The 23,410-nt window shown below is 50.0% G+C and overlaps 1 protein-coding gene across 1 annotated transcript; it reads right to left on the bottom strand.

Annotated features, from left to right (window-relative positions):
• Positions 1–962: 962 nt before the first annotated feature.
• On the bottom strand, positions 963–20,807 carry SEMA4C (semaphorin 4C). The gene is made up of 8 exons (XM_075346216.1): positions 20,661–20,807; positions 20,027–20,202; positions 17,617–17,761; positions 16,949–17,171; positions 16,746–16,861; positions 16,210–16,367; positions 3,390–3,457; positions 963–3,275 (listed from the first exon to the last, which is right to left on the bottom strand). The coding sequence occupies exons 1-8, from the start codon at positions 20,784–20,786 to the stop codon at positions 2,431–2,433; spliced, it is 1,857 nt and encodes a 618-aa protein (XP_075202331.1). The 5' UTR covers positions 20,787–20,807; the 3' UTR covers positions 963–2,430.
• Between the last annotated feature and the right edge of the window lie 2,603 nt (positions 20,808–23,410).

Here is a 23,410-nt window from a genome sequence, read left to right on the forward strand (position 1 = left end):
AACTTATTGATCAGTAAGTGGTCCAAACACTGGGACCTGCACAGATCATCAGATCAGAGAATTTTAAAGCCCATTACATAATGGCGCAGCAGGTCAGATGCCCAACCATAGCTCCATTCCTTGTCTACGTAGCTTCCGGAAAAAGCCGGAAGAACTTTTGGCAGCCCCACAGGGAATGAATGGAGCAGAGATTGAGCATGTGCGCTGCTGCCCTATTCTAATGGGGATACAAGAGTCATATTCGTCCGATTGGTGTCGGTCCCAGCAGTTAGAAACCCTCCAAACAGTAAAGGGTGCTTTACACGCTGCGACATAGCTAGCGATGTCGCGAGCGATAGCACCCGCCCTCGTCGTTCTTGCGATATGTGGTGATCGCTGCCGTAGCGAACAATATCGCTACGGCAGCGTCACATGCACATACCTGCTTAGCGACGTCACTGTTGCTGCCGAACAATAGCTCCTTCAAGGGGGAGGTGCGTTTGGCATCACTGCGGCGTCACTAAGCGGAATAGCAGAACATCCCGCCCACCTCCTTCCTTCCTCATTGCCGGTGGATGCAGGTAAGGAGATGTTCGTCGTTCCTGCGGTGTCACACAGAGATGAACAACCAGCAGCATGCCCCCACCAACGATATTATGAAAAGGAGCGACGTGTCAATGATTTGACGTTTTTGCGATCGTCGCTCCTAGGTGTCACACGCTGCAACGTCGCTAACGACGCCGGATGTGCGTCACCAACGACGTGACCCCGAGGATATATCGTTAGCGATGTCGCAGTGTGTAAAGCCCCCTTAAGTCATCACCCAGCCTATCAGAGGGATAACTGGTTTTCACTGGAGAACGCTCGGAATCTAGATGAAACTCAAAATTACCGAGGTGTCTACTTTGGAATCTTAAAAAGTTGCAAATACTTAAAAACAGCACAAGACAGGAATTAAAAATAAAAAAAAAAAAAAAACGTAATTGTTTAAATTTCATTTTTATTTTCTCAATATAAAAATACCTATTTACAGGAAATAAATATATTTCAAAACAGACAAATAAATTACAGTGACCTACAGAATGAGCAGGGGACAAGGCGAAGAGAGCGTGAGAACAGAGGATCCTATTTACAGAAGAGAATGGAGGAGAAAAAAAAAAAAAAAAAGAAAAAAAAGATATTTTTAGCGTGCAGACCCCAAGGAGGTTCGATTTTAAAAACAGTGAATAGGATATGTATATACAAGACAACTCTCTTGTCCCTCCCTTTCGCCACTCGCAGACACGTAAAAAGTAAAAAAATAAAATAATAAAAATTAATGGCATTTGGCAGCAGGGAAAGATAAAATCCACGCAAGTCTTGGTCTTGTGTATGGATCTATGAAATGTTCCCATCCATGTCTCACTGTGGAATGATTGAAGGGCTGAGGTTACGGAACTGAACGGACACACACACAAAAGAATAAAAAGTTTTCTTGAGGGACTGATTGTTCCACAAGGAGCGTAGAACCATTAATACATCCTCACATTCATTATCATGCATCTTAAAACAAGTCAATTACACGAACGCTCAGCAACCAGATGGGGCTGCATCAAAATTACGTGATCGAAGCAGTCATTTTGCATGTGACGACCGAGGGGATGAAGGGGGACAAATAGGCAAGGTTGGGGGTGGGGGGTGGGGGGGGAGGAACCCAAAATAAATCCATACGCTGCCTCTTAAGTAAAAACTGGATATGTTGGCATCTACTTTCTTCAGATTTCATACGCACGCATTCAATCGTCCAATACAGAAAGCCATTGATCTGCTGTGTGACTACAAGAGCCAGCAAGCAACCTCTGCTTGTCATCGCACAGCAGCGGGCTAGGCTATAGCTGTTCCTTCCGCAAAAAAATTGGTGGTATTAGAGAGCACTGTAAACTTTTATAGTGTAAAAATGCTATAGAAAACAGTAGTGATTTTATTGCCATACACCAGGAAATCTGCTGCGAATCAAGACCGGCAACTAAGTGGTTAACGATTAATCCCTGCACCGGGAGGAGTAAACAGGTTGCCGAGTCTTCTGTCCAAATATTGCTCTTATGGCCAAGGATTTTAGAATAGGAGGAGATTGGTTCCTCCATGGCAATCCGGATCCAACGTCACCCATAAATGCACCAAATCTTACAGGAAAGTTTCACAAATACTTAAGCTTGACGAGTCACAGAAAGGGGGGAAAATGTGAGAAGAGTACGACGGGACGAAAGGAGAACCATGAAGGTCTTCTCGCTTCCATACATCTGCAGTGGAGACAAAGGTTGGGGAGGGGGGGGGGGAAGAGAAATTAAGTTTTGGCCACATCCTTCCCCCAAATCTCCAGTCCCTGAGGTAGTACAAAATAAAAACTAGGAAAAAAAAACAAACCAAAAACAAAAAAAACAGTGCAAACTGTGCAGGTGGCAACACGGGTCGTCAGACAGACGATTCCTCTGGATTAGAGTCCGGCAAGGTCTGCCTCTGCTTCAATTTCCACCTTAGTTCTTCATTTAGGTCCCCAAGTGGTGGGCGCTCCTCATTTATTCCCCCACCTAGTGTAAGTCGTATGTACCCATTACTGCTGGAGCCTCGGACGCCAGACAGCAGCATGTGGTTAGGAGAATGAAGAGGTGGTGAGGGAAGTGGCTGACCAGGGATGCCATTACCAGATGGAGAAGAGGAACCCGTGCTGTTCTGACACAATGCATGACCTGGAACGATCTTAAGTGATCCATCAGAATAGTAATAAGAGGAAGGATCCCAGAGTTTCTCATCAGAGTCTGCGCTGGGCAGGCACTTTGCAATTTTGGGTTGTGATGGTAACTGGATGGGATACACGAGTGTGTTCTCCAGAGTTTTGGAACCTTTCTCCATCTCATCTTGTAGCTTTCTCCGCAGATAGACTACAGCCAGGAAAAGGGCCAAGCACACAGCCCCAAGAGCGATGACCATCATCCAGACCAAACCCAATCCATCCATAGGAGCAGAAGACTCTAAAGTCAGAGTTGGGGAGGCCACCACATTTAACTGGTAATGTTTCGAAGCAAATTGTGCTCCCTGTTCAACCGATAAGCAACTGTATGTTCCAGAGTGGTGAACGTTGACTCCAAGGATAACCAGAGCCTGGAGTGTGATGTCGTAAAGCACAGAGTCATTATCATCCTGCCTCAAATCCTGACCATTGAACTTCCATATGGGTTGGGCCAGGTTGGAGGTCAGCTCACAAGGGAGAACCACATTTGTCCCTATGGCCACAGTGAGATTTCTTGACGCAGGCTTTGCTGAAATTAAAAAAAATAAATAAATAAATAAATAAATAAATAAATTGGAAAGCATAAGAAAATAATTCTGTGTCCTCCAACGAATTTCATATCTGATGGAAGAGAGAAACTTACAATATTTCATATACTGAACTTCACACATGGAGGTATCAAAGTTCTCGATGTCCTGAAGCAGATCGTCCCTGCAGAGAACAAAAATGTTACCGTGATGTTCCCTGACATAGGGACACTGTACGAATACTGCTGGGGCTAGACTGTGATCTGTGACACGTTGGGCAACCAAAACATCTGTGCAATTTGTCAGCAACAGGATTGTGAATAACTCTTAGAGAAAGAAGGGAATTTTGTTTACTTACCGTAAATTCCTTTTCTTCTAGCTCCTATTGGGAGACCCAGACAATTGGGTGTATAGCTTCTGCCTCCGGAGGCCACACAAAGCATTACACTTTAAAAAGTGTAACCCCTCCCCTCTGCCTATACACCCTCCCGTGCATCACGGGCCCATCAGTTTTGGTGCCAAAGCAGGAAGGAGGAAACTTATAAATTGGTCTAAGGTAAACTCAATCCGAAGGATGTTCGGAGAACTAAACCATGAACCAAAGAACAATGCAACATGAACAACATGTGTACACAAAAGAACAACAGCCCGAAGGGAACAGGGGCGGGTGCTGGGTCTCCCAATAGGAGCTAGAAGAAAAGGAATTTACGGTAAGTAAACAAAATTCCCTTCTTTGTCGCTCCATTGGGAGACCCAGACAATTGGGACGTCCAAAAGCAGTCCCAGGGTGGGTAAAAGAATACCTTGAATAAAAAGAGCCGTAAAACGGCCCCTTCCTACAGGTGGGCAACCGCCGCCTGAAGGACTCGCCTACCTAGGCTGGCATCTGCCGAAGCATAGGTATGCACCTGATAGTGTTTCGTGAAAGTGTGCAGACTCGACCAGGTAGCCGCCTGACACACCTGCTGAGCCGTAGCCTGGTGCCGCAATGCCCAGGACGCACCCACGGCTCTGGTAGAATGGGCTTTCAGCCCTGAAGGGACCGGAAGCCCAGACGAACGGTAGGCTTCAAGAATCGGTTCCTTGATCCACCGAGCCAAGGTTGACTTGGAAGCCTGTGACCCTTTACGCTGGCCAGCGACAAGGACAAAGAGCGCATCAGAACGGCGCAGGGGCGCCGTACGAGAAATGTAGAGTCTGAGTGCTCTCACAAGATCTAACAAGTGCAAATCCTTTTCACATTGGTGAACTGGATTAGGACAAAAGGAAGGTAAGGAGATATCCTGATTGAGATGAAAAGGAGATACCACCTTAGGGAGAAAATCCGGGACCGGACGCAGAACCACCTTATCCTGGTGAAACACCAGGAAGGGGGCTTTGCATGACAGCGCTGCTAGCTCAGACACTCTCCGAAGTGATGTGACTGCCACTAGGAAGACCACCTTCTGCGAAAGACGTGAAAGAGAAACGTCCCTCATCGGCTCGAAGGGTGGTTTCTGAAGAGCAGTTAGCACCCTGTTAAGATCCCAGGGTTCTAGCGGACGCTTGTAAGGAGGGACTATGTGGCAAACTCCCTGCAGGAACGTGCGTACCTGCGGAAGCCTGGCTAGACGCTTTTGAAAAAACACGGAAAGCGCCGATACTTGTCCCTTGAGAGAGCCGAGAGACAAACCCTTGTCCATTCCGGATTGAAGGAATGACAAAAAAGTGGGCAAAGCAAACGGCCAGGGAGTAAAACCCTGATCAGAACACCAATTTAAGAAGATCCTCCACGTCCTGTGGTAGATCTTGGCGGACGTTGGTTTCCTGGCCTGTCTCATAGTGGCAATGACCTCTTGAGATAATCCTGAAGACGCTAGGATCCAGGACTCAATGGCCACACAGTCAGGTTGAGGGCCGCAGAATTCAGATGGAAAAATGGCCCTTGAGACAGCAAGTCTGATCGGTCTGGCAGTGTCCACGGCTGACCCACCGTGAGATGCCACAGATCCGGGTACCACGACCTCCTCGGCCAGTCTGGGGCGATGAGGATGGCGCGGCGGCAGTCGGACCTGATTTTGCGTAACACTCTGGGCATTCGTGCCAGAGGAGGAAACACATAAGGCAGTCGAAACTGCGACCAATCCTGAACTAATGCGTTTGCCGCCAGAGCTCTGTGATCTTGAGACCGTGCCATGAATGCCGGGACCTTGTTGTTGTGCCGGGACGCCATCAGGTCGACGTCCGTCGTTCCCCAGCGGCAACAAATCTCTTGAAACACGTCCGGGTGAAGAGACCATTCCCCTGCGTCCATGCCCTGGCGACTGAGAAAGTCTGCTTCCCAGTTTTCTACGCCCGGGATGTGAACTGCGGAGATGGTGGAGGCTGTGGCTTCCACCCACAGCAGAATCCGCCGAACTTCTTGGAAGGCCTGACGACTGCGTGTGCCGCCTTGGTGATTGATGTACGCCACCGCCGTGGCGTTGTCCGACTGAATTCGGATCTGCCTGCCTTCCAGCCACGGCTGGAACGCCTTTAGGGCTAGATTCACTGCCCTTATCTCCAGAACATTGATCTGAAGGGCGGACTCTGGCTGAGTCCAGGTGCCCTGAGGTGGAGAAAAACCGCTCCCCACCCTGACAGACTCGCGTCCGTCGTGGCCACCGCCCAGGATGGGGGCAGGAAGGATTTTCCTTTCGACAGAGAAGTGGGAAGAAGCCACCACTGAAGAGAGACTTTGGCTGCCCGAGACAGGGAGACGTTCCTGTCGAGGGACGTCGACCTCCTGTCCCATTTGCGGAGAATGTCCCATTGGAGTGGACGCAGATAAAACTGCGCAAATGGAACTGCCTCCATTGCTGCCACCATCTTCCCTAGGAAGTGCATGAGGCGCCTCAAGGGGTGTGACTGGCCTTGAAGGAGAGATTGCACCCCTGTCTGTAGTGAACGCTGTTTGTCCAGTGGGAGCTTCACTATTGCTGAGAGAGTATGAAACTCCATCCCGAGGTAAGTTAGCGATTGGGTCGGAGTCAATTGTGACTTTGGGAAATTGATGATCCACCCGGACCTCTGGAGAGTCTCCAGAGCAGTATTCAGGCTGTGTTGGCATGCTACCCGGGAGGGTGCCCTGACTAGAAGATCGTCTAAGTAAGGGATCACCGAGTGTCCCTGAGAGTGTAGAACTGCCGCCACTGTTGCCATGATCTTGGTGAAGACCCGTGGGGCTGTCGCCAAGCCGAAAGGCAGAGCCACGAACTGAAGGTGTTCGTCTCCGATGGCGAAACGCAGGAAGCGCTGATGCTCTGGTGCAATCGGCACGTGGAGATAAGCATCCCTGATGTCGATTGATGCTAGAAAGTCTCCTTGGGACATCGAGGCGATGACGGAGCGGAGAGATTCCATCCGGAACCGTCTGGTTTTCACGTGTCTGTTGAGCAGTTTGAGGTCCAGAACGGGACGGAATGATCCGTCCTTTTTTGGCACTACAAACAAGTTGGAGTAAAAGAAGGGAATTTTGTTTACTTACCGTAAATTCCTTTTCTTCTAGCTCCAATTGGGAGACCCAGACAATTGGGTGTATAGCTATTGCCTCTGGAGGCCACACAAAGTATTACACTTAAAAGTGTAAGGCCCCTCCCCTTCTGGCTATACACCCCCAGTGGGATCACTGGCTCACCAGTTTTAGTGCCAAAGCAAGAAGGAGGAAAGCCAATAACTGGTTTAAAGACCAATTCAATCCGAGGAAACATCGGAGAACTGAACCATACCACATGAACAACATGTGTACCCGAAAAAACAGAAAAACCCCGAGAAACAGGGCGGGTGCTGGGTCTCCCAATTGGAGCTAGAAGAAAAGGAATTTACGGTAAGTAAACAAAATTCCCTTCTTTTTCGCTCCTAATTGGGAGACCCAGACAATTGGGACGTCCAAAAGCAGTCCCTGGGTGGGTAAAAGAATACCTCGTGATAGGGCCGTCAAACAGCCCTTTCCTACAGGTGGGCAATCGCCGCCTGAAGGACTTATCTACCTAGGCTGGCGTCTGCCGAAGCGTAGGTATGCACCTGAAAATGCTTGGTAAAAGTATGCAGACTCAATCAGGTAGGTGCCTGACACACCTGCTGAGCCGTAGCCTGGTGCCGTAATGCCCAGGATGCACCCACGGCTCTGGTAGAATGGGCCTTCAGCCTTGAGAGAACCAGAAGCCCAGTAGAACTGTAGGTTTCAAGAATTGGTTCCTCGATCCCCCGAGCCAGGGTGGATTCAGAAGCTTGCGACTGTTTACGCCGACCAGCGACAAGGACAAAGAGTGCATCCGGGTGGCGCAGGAGCGCCATGCGGGAAGTAGAACCTGAGTGCTCTCCCCAGAACCAACAGATGCAAATCCTTCTGAAATTGATGGACTGGACGAGGACACAAAGAAGGTGAGGTGATATCCTGATTGATATGAAAGTGGGATACCACCTTAGGGAGAAATTCCGGAATCGGACGCAGAACTACCCTGTCCTGGTGAAGGACCAGGAAGGGAGATTTGTATGAGAGCGTTGCTAGCTCGGAAACTCTCCTAAGAGACGAGACCGTTACTAGAAGGCCACTTCCCGAGAAAAGCGGGAAGGGAGACCTCTTTCAAAGGCTCGAAAGGCGGCATCAAGAGAGCAATTAGAACCTTGTTCAGATCCCAGGGCTCTAACGGCCGCTTGTACGGAGTGCTGAGACGACAAACTCCCCGTAGGAACGTGCGTACCTGAGGAAGTCGTTTCTGAAAAAATACAGATAGCGCTGAGACTTGTCCCTAAAGGGAACTGAGCGACAACCCTTTTTCCAACCTAGATTGCAGGAAGGAAGGAAACATAGACGATGCAACCGGCCAGGGAGAAACACCCTGCGCCGAGCACCGAGATAAGAATATCTTCCACGTCCTGTGGTCAATCTTGGCGGACGTTGGTATGCTAGCCTGTCTCATGGTGGCAACCACGTCCTGAGGTAATCCTGACGACACTAGGTTCCAGGACTCAATGCCACACCATCAGGTTGAGGGCCGTAGAATTCAAATGGAAGAATGGCCCTTGAGACAGCCAGTCTGATTGGTCTGGTAGTGCCCCCGGTTAGCCTACCGTGAGGCACCACAGAACCGGGAACCACAACATCCTCGGCCAATCTGTAGCGACGAGGATGGCGCGGCCGCAGTCGGTCCTGATCTAGCGCAGCACTCTGGGCAACAATGCCAGAGGTGGCACATAAGGTAGCTGGAACTGCGACCAATGCTGAACTAAGGCGTCTGCCGCCAGAGCTCGATGATTGTGAAACCGTGCCATGAAGCTGGCACATTGTTGTTGTGCCGTGACGCCATTAGATCGACGTCCGGCCTCTGTCAGCGGCGCCAGATCTCCTGAAACCCGTCCGGGTGAAGAGACCATACCCTTTCGGCCACACCCCGGCGACTTAGGAAGTCAGCTTCCTAGTTTTCCACGCCTGGGATGTGAACTGTGGATATGGTGGATGCCGTGTCTTCCACCCACATCAGAACCTGCCGGACTTCCTGGAAGGCTTGCCGGTTGCGCGTTCTTCCTTGGTGGTTGATGTATGCCACCGCTGTGGAGTTGTCCGACTGAAGTCGGATTTGCTTGCTGTCCAGCTGCTGTTGGAAGGTTTGTAGGGCAAGATACACTGCTCTGTGTTCAAGAACATTGATCTGAAGGGTGGACTCTTGCTGAGTCCACGTACCCTGAGCGTTGTGGTGGAGAAAAACTGCTCCCCACCCTGATAGACTCGCGTCTGTCGTAACTATCGCCCAGGATGGGGATAGGAAGGACCTTCTTTTTGACCATGAGGTGGGAAGAAGCCACCACCGTAGAGATTCCTTGGCCGCCTGAGAAAGAAAGACGACTCTGTTGAGGGAGGTCGACTCCCCGTCCCATTGGCGGAGAATGTCACATTGTAGTGGACGCAGATGAAACTGCGCGAAAAGAACTGCCTCCATTGCTACCATCTTACGTAGGAAGTGCATGAGGCGTCTCAATGTGTGCGACTGGTTCTTAAAGAAGAGATTGCAGCCCGTAGTGAATGCTTTTTGTCTAGCGGAAGCTTCACTATCGCTGAGAGAGTATGAAACTCCATGCCTAGATATGTTAGCGATAGGGTCGGGGTCGGATCTGACTTCAAAAAGTTGATGATCCACCCAAAACTCTAGAGAGTCTCCAGCGCAACGTTCGGGCAGTGTCGGCATGTTTCCTAAGAGAGTGCCTTGACAAGTAGATCGTCTAAATATGGGATCACAGAGTGACCCTGAGAGTGCAGGACTGTGACTACTGCTGCCCTGACCTTGGCGAAGACCAGTGGGACTGTCGCTAGCCGGAAGGTAGAGCTACGAACAGAAGGTGTTCGTCTCCTATAACGAAGCGTAGAAACGCTAGTGCTCTGGATCAATCGGCACGTGTGGATAAGCATCCTTGATGCCTAATGATGCTAGGAAATCTCCTTGGGACATTGAGGCGATGACATGGCGGAGGGATTCCATCCGGAACCGCCTGGTGTCCACGAGCTTGCTGAGCAGTTTTAGATCCAGAACGGGACGGAACGGCCCGTTCTTATAGGCACCGCAAATAATTTGGGGTAAAAACCGTGACCTTGTTCCTGAAGAGGAACGGGGGTCATCACTCTTTCTGCCTATAGAGTGCACCCTGTTTGCAGAAGAGCAGCGGCTCGGCCGGGAGGTGGAGAAGTTCTGAAGAATCGAGTTGGAGGACGAGAAGTGAGCTCTATCCTGTACCCGTGAGACAGAATGTCTCACACCCAACGGTCATTGACCTATGGCAGCTAAATATCGCCAAGGCGGGTGAGCCTGCTACCGACCGAGGATGCGGAGAGAGGAGGCCGCAAGTCATGAGGAAGCCGCCTTGGAAGCGGGTTTTCAGACTGTCTCTTTTTTGGGCGTGACTGAGCCCGCCAAGAATCTGAGCTCCTCTGATCCTTTTGAGTCCACATTGGACGAGGAAAAATGGGACCTGCCCGAGCCTCGAAAAGACCGAAACCACGACTGCCTCCTGCTCTGTTGGGGTTTGTTGTGTCCGGGCTGAGGAAAGGATGAATCCTTACCCCTGGACTGTTTAATGGTTACATCCAAACGCTCACCAAACAGTCGGTCAGCAGAAAAAGGCAACTGGTTAAGCAACCTTTTTTGGAAGCAGAATCTGCCTTCCATTCACTTAACGAGCAGACCAGGCTCTGCTTAAAAACACGGAGCAGCGGAGGCTACTGCCGTACGGTTCGCAGAGTCTAGTGGCAACCTGAAACGCGTAAGAAACAAATGCAGACATTTGAGAGGTTAAGGATGCCACCTGCGACACAGATGTACGTGTAACCGTGTCAATCTGTGTAAGACAAGCTGAAATAGCTTGGAGTGCCCCAAGGGTGAGAATGCTGGAGCCAACGGTGCGCCGACAGTCTCATAGATGGATTTAGACCAGAGATCCATCTGTCTGTCAGTGGCATCTTTAAGTGCAGCTCCATCTCCCACTGCAACTATGGATCTAGCTACAAGCCTGGAGATTGGAGGATGCCGCTAGGGACACTGGGTCCAGTCCTTGACCACGTCAGGGGGCAGGGATAACGTGTATCCTAAGCCGTTTGGAGAAGCGCATATCTGGATAAGTGTGGTGTTCCTGGACTGCCTCTCTGAAGGCAGAGTGGTCCAGAAAAATACGTGAAGCTGACTCCTCCACTGGAGGAGCTGGGTGAGAAATAACCAACATTCTATTGATGGACGCTATAAGATTATTCACTATGGCGTCACCATTAGGTGTATCCAGATTGAGAGCGGTCTCAGGATCAGAATCCTGAGCCGCTACTTCCGCCTCATTACACAGAGAGTCCTTCTGCTAGGACCCTGATGAAACCGAGGGCCGCTCATAGTGAGCCCGCTTAGGCTGTCTGGGACTGACGTCTGTGCAGAGCCGTGACTCTGGGATGCGTGTGACATTCCCGGAGCTGTTAGTTGTTCACACTGAGGGGGGCCATGGATCAATGATTCAACAGTGCCCATGTTGTGAGAGACATGTCCGGACTGCTAGGCTTCTAGTATCATAGCCATAGTCTCAGAAAATCTGTCAGTAAATACTGCAGACACCGTCCTCATCCTCTGGCCATTAGCAGAGACTCCGGCTGAGTTGGATATAATGGGGGTCTATGTAACCTGCCGGCCGTATAGCCGTACATGCTGTACCGGCTGCATAGAAAAACATGTGGTTCTGCACCTTTGTTTTACACAGAGAATATGCTGATAACTCCTCCGCACAATCCAGGAGGGTATATACAACGTGCGACCAAACAGTGCAATGTATATAGTACAAGCATATCTATAAGTGCACTTCTGCACTAGTGGGGTTAGCACCACAGGTGCTGCTTAACGCCTGTTGCAGCGATTGTGTGACTATCAGAATGCCAGGGTCTTCCACACTTGTCTCTGTATCGTACAGAAACTGACACTAATGGCTGCCGGCGTCCTTGTAGAGAAGGAAGCCGTGGGCGTGCCTGAGAAAGTGCGGGAATCCGGTTTCACAGTGCACACAGTGAGAGGGGTGGAGTATGCCAAACATACTCCAGCTCTCAGCGCTGCTGTGCTATGCAGCGTCACGCCCCTACCCTGACTGTCAGGCCTGTGGGCGGTAACGAAGGGAGACTAGGCCCAGAAGCCGGGGACTCGAGTTAATAAGCGCGGCCGGCATATCAGTGCTGGCCGGCGCGGAAGTCCCCGGCGCACCACAAATCCCAGCGGCGCCTTAAATAAAAATGGCAGCGGCGGTTAGCGCGGTAGTCACCCAATACACTAACACACCCAGCAACGCTGTGGTGTGCGATGGCACTAGTGCGGACAGCGCCGCTGTCCCTGGCGCACTAACACACCCAGCAGTGCTGCCGTGTGTCTGCGCGGTCCCCACGGGGACACAGAGTACCTCCATGTAGCAGGGCCATGTCCCTGAAGATACTCCGCTCCATGTCCAGCAGATACCAGGGGCTGTGGATGGAGCACGGTCTCAGTGCCTGGAGACCGATAGAATCCCACTTCACCCAGAGCCCTGTAAAAAGGGATGGGGAAGGAAGCAGCATGTGGGCTCCAGCCTCCGTACCCGCAATGGGTACCTCAACCTTAACAAACACCTCCGACATGAAGTGGGGTGAGAAGGGAGCATGCTGGGAGCCCTGTATGGGCCCTCTTTTCTTCCATCCGACATAGTCAGCAGCTGCTGCTGACTAAACAGTGGAGCTATGCGTGGATGTGTTGCCTCCTTCGCACAAAGCACAAAACTGGTGAGCCAGTGATCCCACTGGGGGTGTATAGCCAGAAGGGGAGGGGCCTTACACTTTTAAGTGTAATACTTTGTGTGGCCTCCAGAGGCAATAGCTATACACCCAATTGTCTGGGTCTCCCAATTAGGAGCGAAAAAGAAACCGTGACCACGTTCCTTAAGGGGAACGGGGATCACAACTCCTTCTGTCTTCAGAGTGCTCACCACCTGAAAAAGAGCATCGACTCGTTCGGGGGGCGAAGATGTTCTGAAAAAACGAGTCGGAGGACGAGAGCTGAGCTCTATCCTGTAACCGTGAGACAAAATGTCTCTCACCCATCGGTCTTGGACATGTGTCAGCCAGGCGTCGCAACAGTGGGAGAGCCTGCCACCGACCGAGGATGCGGTTTGGTGAGGCCGAAAGTCATGAGGAGGCCGCCTTGAGGGCGGTTCCTCCGGCGGTCTTCTTAGGACGTGACTTAGACCGCCATGAATCAGAGTTCCTCTGGCCCTTCTGCGGCCTGTTGGACGTGGAGAATTGAGACCTGGCTGAGGGCCGAAAGGACCGAAACCTCGGTTGTATCTTCCGTTGCTGAGGCCTGTTTGGTTTGGACTGGGGTAAGGACGAGTCCTTTCCCTTGGATTGTTTAATGATTTCATCCAATTGCTCGCCAAACAGACGGTTGCCAGAAAATGGCAAACCGGTTAAGAACTTCTTGGAAGCAGAGTCTGCCTTCCATTCGCGTAGCCACATGGCCCTGCGGACTGCCACTGAATTGGCGGATGCTACCGCTGTACGACTCGCAGAGTCCAGGACGGCGTTCATGGCGTAGGACAAAAAAGCCGACGCCTGAGAGGTTAAAGACACCATCTGCGGAGTAGAGGCACGTGTGACTGCATTAATCTCAGACAGACAAGCTGAGATAGCTTGGATTGCCCATACGGCTGCGAATGCCGGAGCAAAAGACGCGCCTATGGCTTCATAGATGGATTTCATCAGGAGCTCTATTTGCCTGTCAGTGGCATCCTTGAGCGATGAACCATCTGCCACTGCTATTATGGATCTAGCCGCCAGTCTAGAGACTGGAGGATCCACCTTGGGACACTGAGCCCAACCCTTAACTACTTCAGTGGGGAAGGGGTAACGTGTGTCATTAAGGCGCTTAGTAAAGCGCTTGTCCGGAAATGCTCGGTGTTTCTGGACAGCATCTCTGAAGTTGGAGTGATCGAAAAACGCACTCCGTGTACGTTTGGGAAAACGAAATTGGAATTTCTCCTGCTGAGAAGCTGACTCCTCAATCGGAGGAGCTGGAGGAGAAAGCTCTAGCACCTGGTTGATGGACGCTATAAGGTCATTTACTATGGCGTCCCCGTCAGGTGTATCAAGATTGAGAGCAGCGTCAGGATCAGAGCCCTGATCTGCCACATCCGCTTCATCCTCTAGAGAGTCCTCATGCTGAGACCCTGAGCAGTGTGATGAAGTCGAGGGAAGCTCCCAGCGAGCCCGCTTAGCCGGTCTGGGACTGCGGTCCGTGTCGGAGTCCTCACCGTGGGGCCTAGTAGTCACCCCAGGAGCACTTTGCTGCTCCGACCGAGGGGGGCCTGGGGGCAATGATTCAACAGTGCCCGGGGCCTGTGTTACCGGTCTGTGCTGCAAAGCTTCAAGTATCTTGGCAGACCATCTATCCATAGACTGAGTCATGGATTGAGAAAGTGACTCAGAAAGTTTGTCAGCCAACACTGCAAACTCTGTCCCTGCCACCTGGACAGTGGTAGCCGGTGGTTCTACCTGGGCCGGGGGTCCCACCCGTGGCTGAGGCTCCGGCTGAGTGAGTGTCACAGGGGCCGAGCATTGCACACAATGAGGGTAGGTGGAACCTGCAGGTAACATAGCCGCACAAGAGGTACAGGTTGCAAAATAAGCCTGTGCCTTGGCACCCTTGCTTTTTGCGGACGACACGCTGTTGTCTCCTCCTAGAGCAAACTGAGGTTATATAGCCAAAAACAATTACTGCGGCCGAACAGAGTAAATGTATACACAGTAAGGATATATATATATATATACAGTTCGGCACCCAGGGGGGCCAGCACCTAGTAACAGGTGCGGCTTACCGACCGCCCTCAGCGGTTGTGTGACCACCAGATTCCCTGCCTGGGCCTCCCAGAGCTGTTGAGCTCGGTCTGACGGTCTCCACCTGCAGAAGTGCTGATAGCAATGGCTGCCGGCGTTCTGAGAGGAGGAGGGAGCCGTGGGCGTGCCTCAGAAAGTGCGGGAATCTGGTGCCCCGCAGTGCTCAGTGAGGGGGGAGGAGGATACCTAAGTATGCTCCAGCCCTCACCGCTGACGTCTAGTCAAGCGTCCCGCCCTTACCCCTGACTGGCAGGCCCGGGGGCGGGATTATGCGGTACTAGGCCGCAAAAGCCGGGGACTAAAGTTAGTAATGTGGCCGGGAAACAAGCGCGGTCGGCGCGGTAGTCCCGGTCACAAAAACACCCGGCAGCTGCTGCAGCGTCCTTTACACATGCGCTCTATGCGCCGTCCCCAAGGGGACACAGAGTACCTCAGAGTAGCAGGGCCCTGTCCCTGATGATACCCGGCTCCTGTCCGTCAGATTCCCCCAGGGGCTGCGGAGGGAGCCCGGTCCCAGTGTATGGTGACCGGTTAGGATCCCACTTCACCCAGAGCCCCTAAGGGATGGGGAAGGATAACGGCATGTGGCTCCAGCCTTTGTACCCGCAATGGGTACCTCGACCTTAACAGCACCGCCGACCAGAGTGGGGTGAGAAGGGAGCATGCCGGGGGCCCTGTTAGGGCCCTCTTTTCTTCCATCCGACAAAGTCAGCAGCTGCTGCTGACTAAAATGTGGAGCTTGCGTGAATGTGTCAGCCTCCTTCAACACAAAGCAAAAAACTGATGGGCCCGTGATGCACGGGAGGGTGTATAGGCAGAGGGGAGGGGTTACACTTTTTAAAGTGTAATGCTTTGTGTGGACTCCGGAGGCAGTAGCTATACACCCAATTGTCTGGGTCTCCCAATGGAGCGACAAAGAAAAAGGCAATATTGCATATCAGTCAAATGCAACTTTCAATGACATCTAAGAGTATATGCCCACGGTCGTGACCTGCTGCATCCTGGATGCGGCGGGTACTAATCTGCGGGGCAACTGAGTCTCCCCCGCAAGAGGACCGTAGCGGTTCGTGCCCATGAACAGGGTTAGGGCAGTTGCGGTCTCTTCTGCTCTCCCTGCGGAGAACGCTTGCAGATCCGCAGTATAAATTGACATGCTTGCGGCTCGGAAAGCCACACCGCAGGTCAGTTGATGCTGTGGGCAGTACACGCACAGTGGGCATGGAATTTCAATACATCCCATCTACTGAGCTTGCACTGTACCACAGCACTTTGGTTGCATCTGAAATATGCTGCAGCCAAAACGCCGTGAACACTGATCGTAGGCACGTAGCCTAAATCAAGTGAGCCGCGTACGACTTGAAGCCAGCGACAGAAAATCCAAGAGGTTTAAAAAAAGTCCCAATACGACAATAGGAAATTATATGTGATGGCGTGACCCTGCGATCTCAGTATCACATGTAGCCGTAGCCTAAAATTTCATCCTCTGTGCAGGATACGGATATCATCAACAAAACAGTCTGCCTCAGAATACAGCCACTACTCACCCATCAGGTTTATCAGACTCAACACAGCGGCTGGAGCTCAGATTCCAGGCACAGAAGGGATCTCGGGCAAGGATGCAATCAGCACAGGAGCGATATTTACTGCAGTCCGCCATGGGAAGCCGTACCAGCCCAGATGGAGAGCCAGCAAACAGAAAAGACTGTAAGAGAATAGGAGAGGTCAGCCCAGTCTATAGACTAAGGAAAGTAGAGTTAGGCAAACAGTTTTACCCCACCAAAAAGGACATCTGTATAAAATGGTAAAATTGGAGACCTAAAATTGACATGGTGCGGAGCCAAAATCTATAGCAGCAATTTATTTACATTGTAAATTTTTCCGCTCACCCACCTACTAGAATCTGCAGCAGATTTTCCACCCCTAGGACATGCCATGTGCACTCTTAGCGCCAGGACAGCAGTATAGTGAAACCCTCGCAATTCTATACTTTAAGGGTGGAGAAGCCATAATGGGAGCAAGTGAAAATCCTGAACAAAAAGCCTCTAAAAATGTTGGTGGCATTACTAAATGTAATCCTTACTTTCCGAGTAGATAGGACCAAGCTGTGGACCGGATATGGCTTGTCAAAAATTTGGAGTTCCTCAATTAAATGGACACTAGAGCCCAGACGTACAGCTTTGTTCAGCCACCCATTTCCTGAGCAAAAGAAAAGAAGAAGATTAGCATCTCGTGGAACAATGGCGGATGACGCACCGATTGAGAGGACAATAAGAAAACACCGACCTGTTCCGATGAAGAGCACATCATACAACTCTCCATTCAGCCCTGTGGTCCTGCGCACTGCAAGGGTTGTGAAGTTGACTCCTTTCCTGACCAGCAGAGGGCGTCCTTGGACTGACTGAACGGACTCGTCCATCAGGGGGTGCTTCTTGGCAAAGTTGAGCGTGTTATCGGGAAGGTCCATCGAGCTGTTCATTCCGTGATGCCGGTGAAAATTTGTGATACACTGGAACAAAAGAAGCTGCTTTTAGAAAATAAACCCAGAACGTACAAGAACTAGTCCCAATAATAACTCACATCCTATCCTAAGACATTTCCTTCTCTGCCGGCGTCACCACTGTGGCATAAGTTTATTCTTGCCATTTCTATCTCCGTGACTTTGTGTAAATGGCATCACGGGTGCCCTAATTAACTACGACACCCAGGTACAAGGTGCATTAAGGGATAAGGTGGTGCCGTTAAAAATCAGAGGGAGGAATAAATTACACAACGGTGTTCCCGGACTGTCGGAATTTTTATTTCTCCAGAAATAGTCCTTTGTGCTTAAGCAATGTTTTCCTGGCATTGTCTCCAGGGCTTAGCCTGCGCCTGTGCAGCCTCCACACGCAGTTCACGTGAGGTTAGCGGATTACATTACACACTTAGTATTACTTTAACGGCTCTAAACTTACAGATCCAGGTCGGGGACTGGGCACCGTGTCAGAGTAACGACCCCATTTCTGGGCTTGCTCGCGGTATTCCTTGTAAGGGCCGTCAAAGACTTTCTGAATGTCCTGGATGGCGTACTGGCAAACTGCAGAAACGGAAACATCGCCCCTAAAAGACAGGCAGAGGGTTAGCTCTTTATACTCATTCAAATGTTTTGTTAATTTTGAGAAAAGTTTAAAAAAATAAATACAAAAACAAATATTCAGTGTCCCACACCCCAAAATTGGTCAAATACAGAGTGATCCGTCACGGTACTACAACAACAGGGGGGGTTCCAATAGTTTTTGGATGTTGATGCGTTCTTCAAAATGGGCTAAAATATCAATATTTATCAAGAATTCAGCATATAACTTTTATTAGATTCGCGAGAACAGGCATTTCTATCTACTAAAGAGACCCAAGTGATATCATCGCAACTCCCTTGGCGCCAGGCCTGGATTCACCAATTCTGGGGGCCCAGAAGCTATTGAACTTAGCAATCAGACTCTTTTACGTATACATTCCTTTTCCAAATGTAACACCCAGTTGATTTTTATTAAAAAAGTGCAAGATGCTTCATCTACAGACTATTGTTACTGCCCTATCAAGGCATATGACGAGCCAGCATGCTCCATCCATAAATGCATCTGCCTCTTTGGTGGACTAGAACCGTTCTTGTATTACAGTTTCTATTTAAAAAGGGTGGGGGTGGGGGGGGGGGGTTGTGTTCAGGAAACATTTCCTTTAAGAACCACTTTGACAATCTAGAATATTGCTTGAAATAAGCTGTTCTTCCTATACAAATAAAATCACCCATCAGATAGCCAAATTCGAGATTTTAAGGTTTTTCCTCCATCTGAGAGCAGCATAATGTAGAGACAGAGACCCTGATTCCAACAATGTGTGACTTGCCTGTTTGCTGTCATTTTGATAAAATCAATGTATTATCTGCTGCAGATCTAGCAGTTATACAGAGCTCATGAATATGCTGGACTACCGGCAGCACGCCAAGTGGTCCTCTAATGATAATCTCCTGCTGATTAACCAGTGATTTTATCAAAACTACACTAAGCAGCCTAGTAAGTGACACATTGCTGGAATCAGGATCTCTGACCCTACATTATGCTGCTCTCAGATGGGGGGGGGGGAGCACAAATCTGGTGACAAATTCCCTTTAAGAGGATCATATAACTGATGTGTACAGGTGTGTCAACAAAGATAAGGCATGTTTGTCAACATGCTCAATCCTTTGTTCCCGATTCAGTTAGGTTGCCAACTTTCAGCCACCAATTCCTCTTTACCCACTAAAAACAGGTGCATGCTCAGGGTGTATGTATACGCACACACACACACACACACACACACACACACACACACTAGTATTAAGAGGAATAGCTCGTTTTAAAGCGTGTTTGCAGCTTTTAGAGAACCCGTCATTACAATTTTTGCATGGGGAAGGAGTAGTATAGCTATATAGGTGCTTGTCCGCCAATAAAACAAAAACACATACATACACACTAATTATATATATATATACACACATACATAAAAAATTTTTGTTCTGTAGACATTCACCTGCCTTTACAAATCAAGGGTATAAACCACAAGCAAAATCAGGATGGAAGTAGTGGTATAGGTACCTGATAAATAATAATAAAAAAAAAAAATTATGTATCCGATGTGCCAGTGACGAGAAATCTAGCATAAAGGCATATATATGCAAATCAGGCTGGAAGTGCACTGGGGGCATCACTGCACTTTGACTGCTGTTAAATCCAGACACGTCCCCAGTGCACTTCCAGCCTGATTTGCATATATATGCCTTCATGCTAGATTTCTCATGACTTGGAACATCTGATACATAAATTTATTTAAAAAAGGCAATTTTTTTTTTAAATATTTTTAGGTCGCCATACCACTACTTCCATATCTAAAAAGGTGCCGAAAGGTTCTCCTAACGCCGCAATCGTAGCGAATAAACACTGATTGTTAATTTACTAGTTCTACTGCACAACATCGTTGGTGCAGGTTCTCCCTAAAGACCTGGAAAGGTAAAAATAGACACCTAGATGTAGGTCACTAAGAGCTAACACGCGGGGTTAATGATAGCTGTTGTAATACTTTCGATTATTTATCGCACGTGGACCTGACAATGGGTGTGGGCGATAATCTAAATATTAAATTTCATACGCTGAACAAAAACAACAATTAGATGAAGGATAATCTAATAATGTTCCATGGGTTGTGATGAATTACCTAGCACAATAAAACCAAGAAGTGAATGTTCTATCATCCCTATCTGCATGGTTTCTGGATACAGGGGTGTTGCGGTGCCCGCATTCTCCACCAGAAGTTTTTTTTTTTTTTTTACATAACACATTACTTTTAACTCACCAGCGAGCCTGAAACACGGCGTAGAATTGCGTAGATCGCCACTGATCGGTCCGCAGGGTAAAAACGGACTGTAAAAGGTTAAAGTGGAGCTGAAGCTCCGGAATGGAGCACACCAGTCGGGCCTTCAAGAAACTGGTCCACTTCCTTTGTAAAGTTCGAGCCCCTCCTAAGTCTCCCTGAAAGGGAATTAGAATACGGTGTAAGAAACATCAGGACACAATGGGAAGAAGCCTTTAAAATGAACGCTCCATATGGCAGAGCAATAGCACATCAGCAGTCAGCGTCTCTGTATTACACAGCATGAGGGGCCTTCAGGTCACCACTAATGGATCTCCATTTCCATTCACTCCCATACAGAAGGGGGGAGGGGCGTCACAGCCGCTGCATTAGGAAATTGCTTTGAATGAGTCAATAATATAATTTTCATTCTAAAAGGTTTGTAGTGACGTAATGGGGGGGGGGGGGGGGGGGTGGGAAGATGGACGGAGCTGGTTATATTCACAAAAGGATATAAATATTACAGAAGGATAAAAAAAAAAAAAAAAAAAAAAAAAAAAAAAAAAAGCAATAAATAGAATGTAATAAAGAGGTGACCGGAACTCAAATGTAAAAATGTGAGGCAAATGTCACCCACCTTACAGACGCGGGCCACCCGGGACACCACCTGTTCACTATAGCAGTCATATTCCAAGGCACGCTCCGTGAAGAAGAAATAGATCTTGTCATCGTCGCCCATCTTATTATCCACGCTCTCCGGCATATGAGCCGAGCCCACAAACCTGGCCTCTAGAGGGAGAAAGGCGACATATAGTGAGATAATGGGGGCAGCGGGTTCAATTCATTGGTGCATAATCAAAGATGCTTCATTTTGGGACGTTTGTGCTTTTTATTATATATAAACAACTACTATCACCACACACACACACACTTATACTCTACGAAGGATCAATTGGCATGAGAGTTCTGCAATGGTTTGAAATGTCAAAACTGATTAGGACCTCCCAAAAAGTTTCTGGATAACCAAATTCACTTACATAATGCAAGATATACTATATATACACACACAGTATAATATATTTTGCCTCTGTCTGTCTTGCTCCAAAATTGTGTCCTTACGGTGACACAAAGCTGATTGGCCGCTGGGCTCACCATGGCCCCACCCCCCCCGCACGGATTGGCCGCTCGCCCACGCTGCGCCCCCACACGGATTGGCCGGCCGCTCGCCCAGGCTCCGCCCCCCCACAGATTGGCCTCTCGCCCCGGCACCCTGCAGGCATTGGCAACTCTGCCACGCCCCGCCCCCCTCACGCAATGCACGCTAGCTCTGGCCCCGCCCCCCCACGCATTCCCTGAACCGACACTGTCACGGAGCCATGACTACCAGGTGAGTACTGTACCCCTGGGAGCCCACATCAGCGTACGCCGCCAAACCAGCCGACACACCCTCGCATTGCTGGGGCTGGCCGGCGTATGCTGGTGTGGGCTCCCATGCGAGCGGGGGACGAGATACGCTGGTAACCATGGTAGCATAGTTACCAGCGCATCAAGGTCCTGCAGCGGTGGAAAAAATACACACACGCACACACATCAGATCACACACACACACACACACACACACACACAGCATCCACACACTCACAACATCCTGGGATATCGCTTGCTTCTCGGCGGCGATACTGTGCTGTGAGCTTCCAGAACCTGCCGGAGGATCACATGGCCAGAAGCATGTGGTATCTCCGGATGTTGTGAGTATGAGCGCGTATGTGCAATATCGTCAATGCGTGTGTGTGCGCGCGCGAGTGTATGCGATCGGATCTGTGAGTGTCGGCAGAGGAGCACGGCGTGCTGGAGGAGGCTGGGAGGAGAGAGGCCGATGCTGGGGACAGAGAGAGGCCGATGCTGGGGACAGAGAGAGGCCGATGCTGGGGACAGAGAGAGGCCGATGCTGGGGACAGAGAGAGGCCGATGCTGGGGACAGAGAGAGGCCGATGCTGGGGACAGAGAGAGGCCGATGCTGGGGACAGAGAGAGGCCGATGCTGGGGACAGAGAGAGGCCGATGCTGGGGACAGAGAGAGGCCGATGCTGGGGACAGAGAGAGGCCGATGCTGGGGACAGAGAGAGGCCGATGCTGGGGACAGAGAGAGGCCGATGCTGGGGACAGAGAGAGGCTGATGCTGGGGACAGAGAGGCTGATGCTGGTGCAGCATGGGGGATGGAGCACGATGGGGAGTGCGCAGTATGGCAGATGGAGCACGATGGGGGGTGCGCAGCATAGGGGATGGAGCACGATGGGGAGTGCGCAGCATAGGGGATGGAGCACGATGGGGAGTGCGGAGTATGGCGGATGGAGCACGTTTGGGAGTGCGCAGCATGGGAGATTGTGCACGTTTGGGGGTGCGCAGCATAGGGGATAGAGCACGATGGGGAGTGCGCTGCATGGGGGATGGAGCACGTTTGGGAGTGCGCACCTCCCCCCAACACACACACACACACACACACACACACACACACACACACTGGGAACCACAAACAACTGCCCTACACAGACACCCACACAACGCTACACACACACACAAAACACCCAACACACAAACACCGCGGCACACACAAATATACGCACATACCGCACAACACACATTGCACAAAACATACCTCCCCCCAAAACACACCTCCCCCCAAAACACACCACACACACACCGCTACAGACACACAGCGCTCCACAAATAACGCAACACACATACAACACCGCTCTCACCCCCCCGTCACACCCAGAACACACACACACACACACAGTTAGGTCCAGAAATATTTGGACAGTGGCACAATTTTCGCGAGTTGGGCTCTGCATGCCACCACATTGGATTTGAAATGAAACCTCTACAGCAGAATTCAAGTGCAGATTGTAACGTTTAATTTGAAGGTTTGAACAAAAATATCTGATAGAAATTGTTGGAATTGTACACATTTCTTTACAAACACTCCACATTTTAGGAGGTCAAAAGTAAATGGACAAATAAACCAAACCCAAAAAAAATATTTTTATTTTCAATATTTTGTTGCGAATCCTTTGGAGGCAATCACTGCCTTAAGTCTGGAACCCATGGACATCACCAAACGCTGGGTTTCCTCCTTCTTAATGCTTTGCCAGGCCTTTACAGCCGCAGCCTTCAGGTCTTGCTTGTTTGTGGGTCTTTCCGTCATAAGTCTGGATTTGAGCAAGTGAAATGCATGCTCAATTGGGTTAAGATCTGGTGATTGACTTGGCCATTGCAGAATGTTCCACTTTTTTGCACTCATGAACTCCTGGGTAGCTTTGGCTGTATGCTTGGGGTCATTGTCCATCTGTACTATGAAGCGCCGTCCGATCAACTTTGCGGCATTTG

This window comes from Anomaloglossus baeobatrachus, chromosome 4 (genome assembly GCF_048569485.1).
Source record: "Anomaloglossus baeobatrachus isolate aAnoBae1 chromosome 4, aAnoBae1.hap1, whole genome shotgun sequence".
Lineage (NCBI taxonomy): Eukaryota > Metazoa > Chordata > Amphibia > Anura > Aromobatidae > Anomaloglossus > Anomaloglossus baeobatrachus.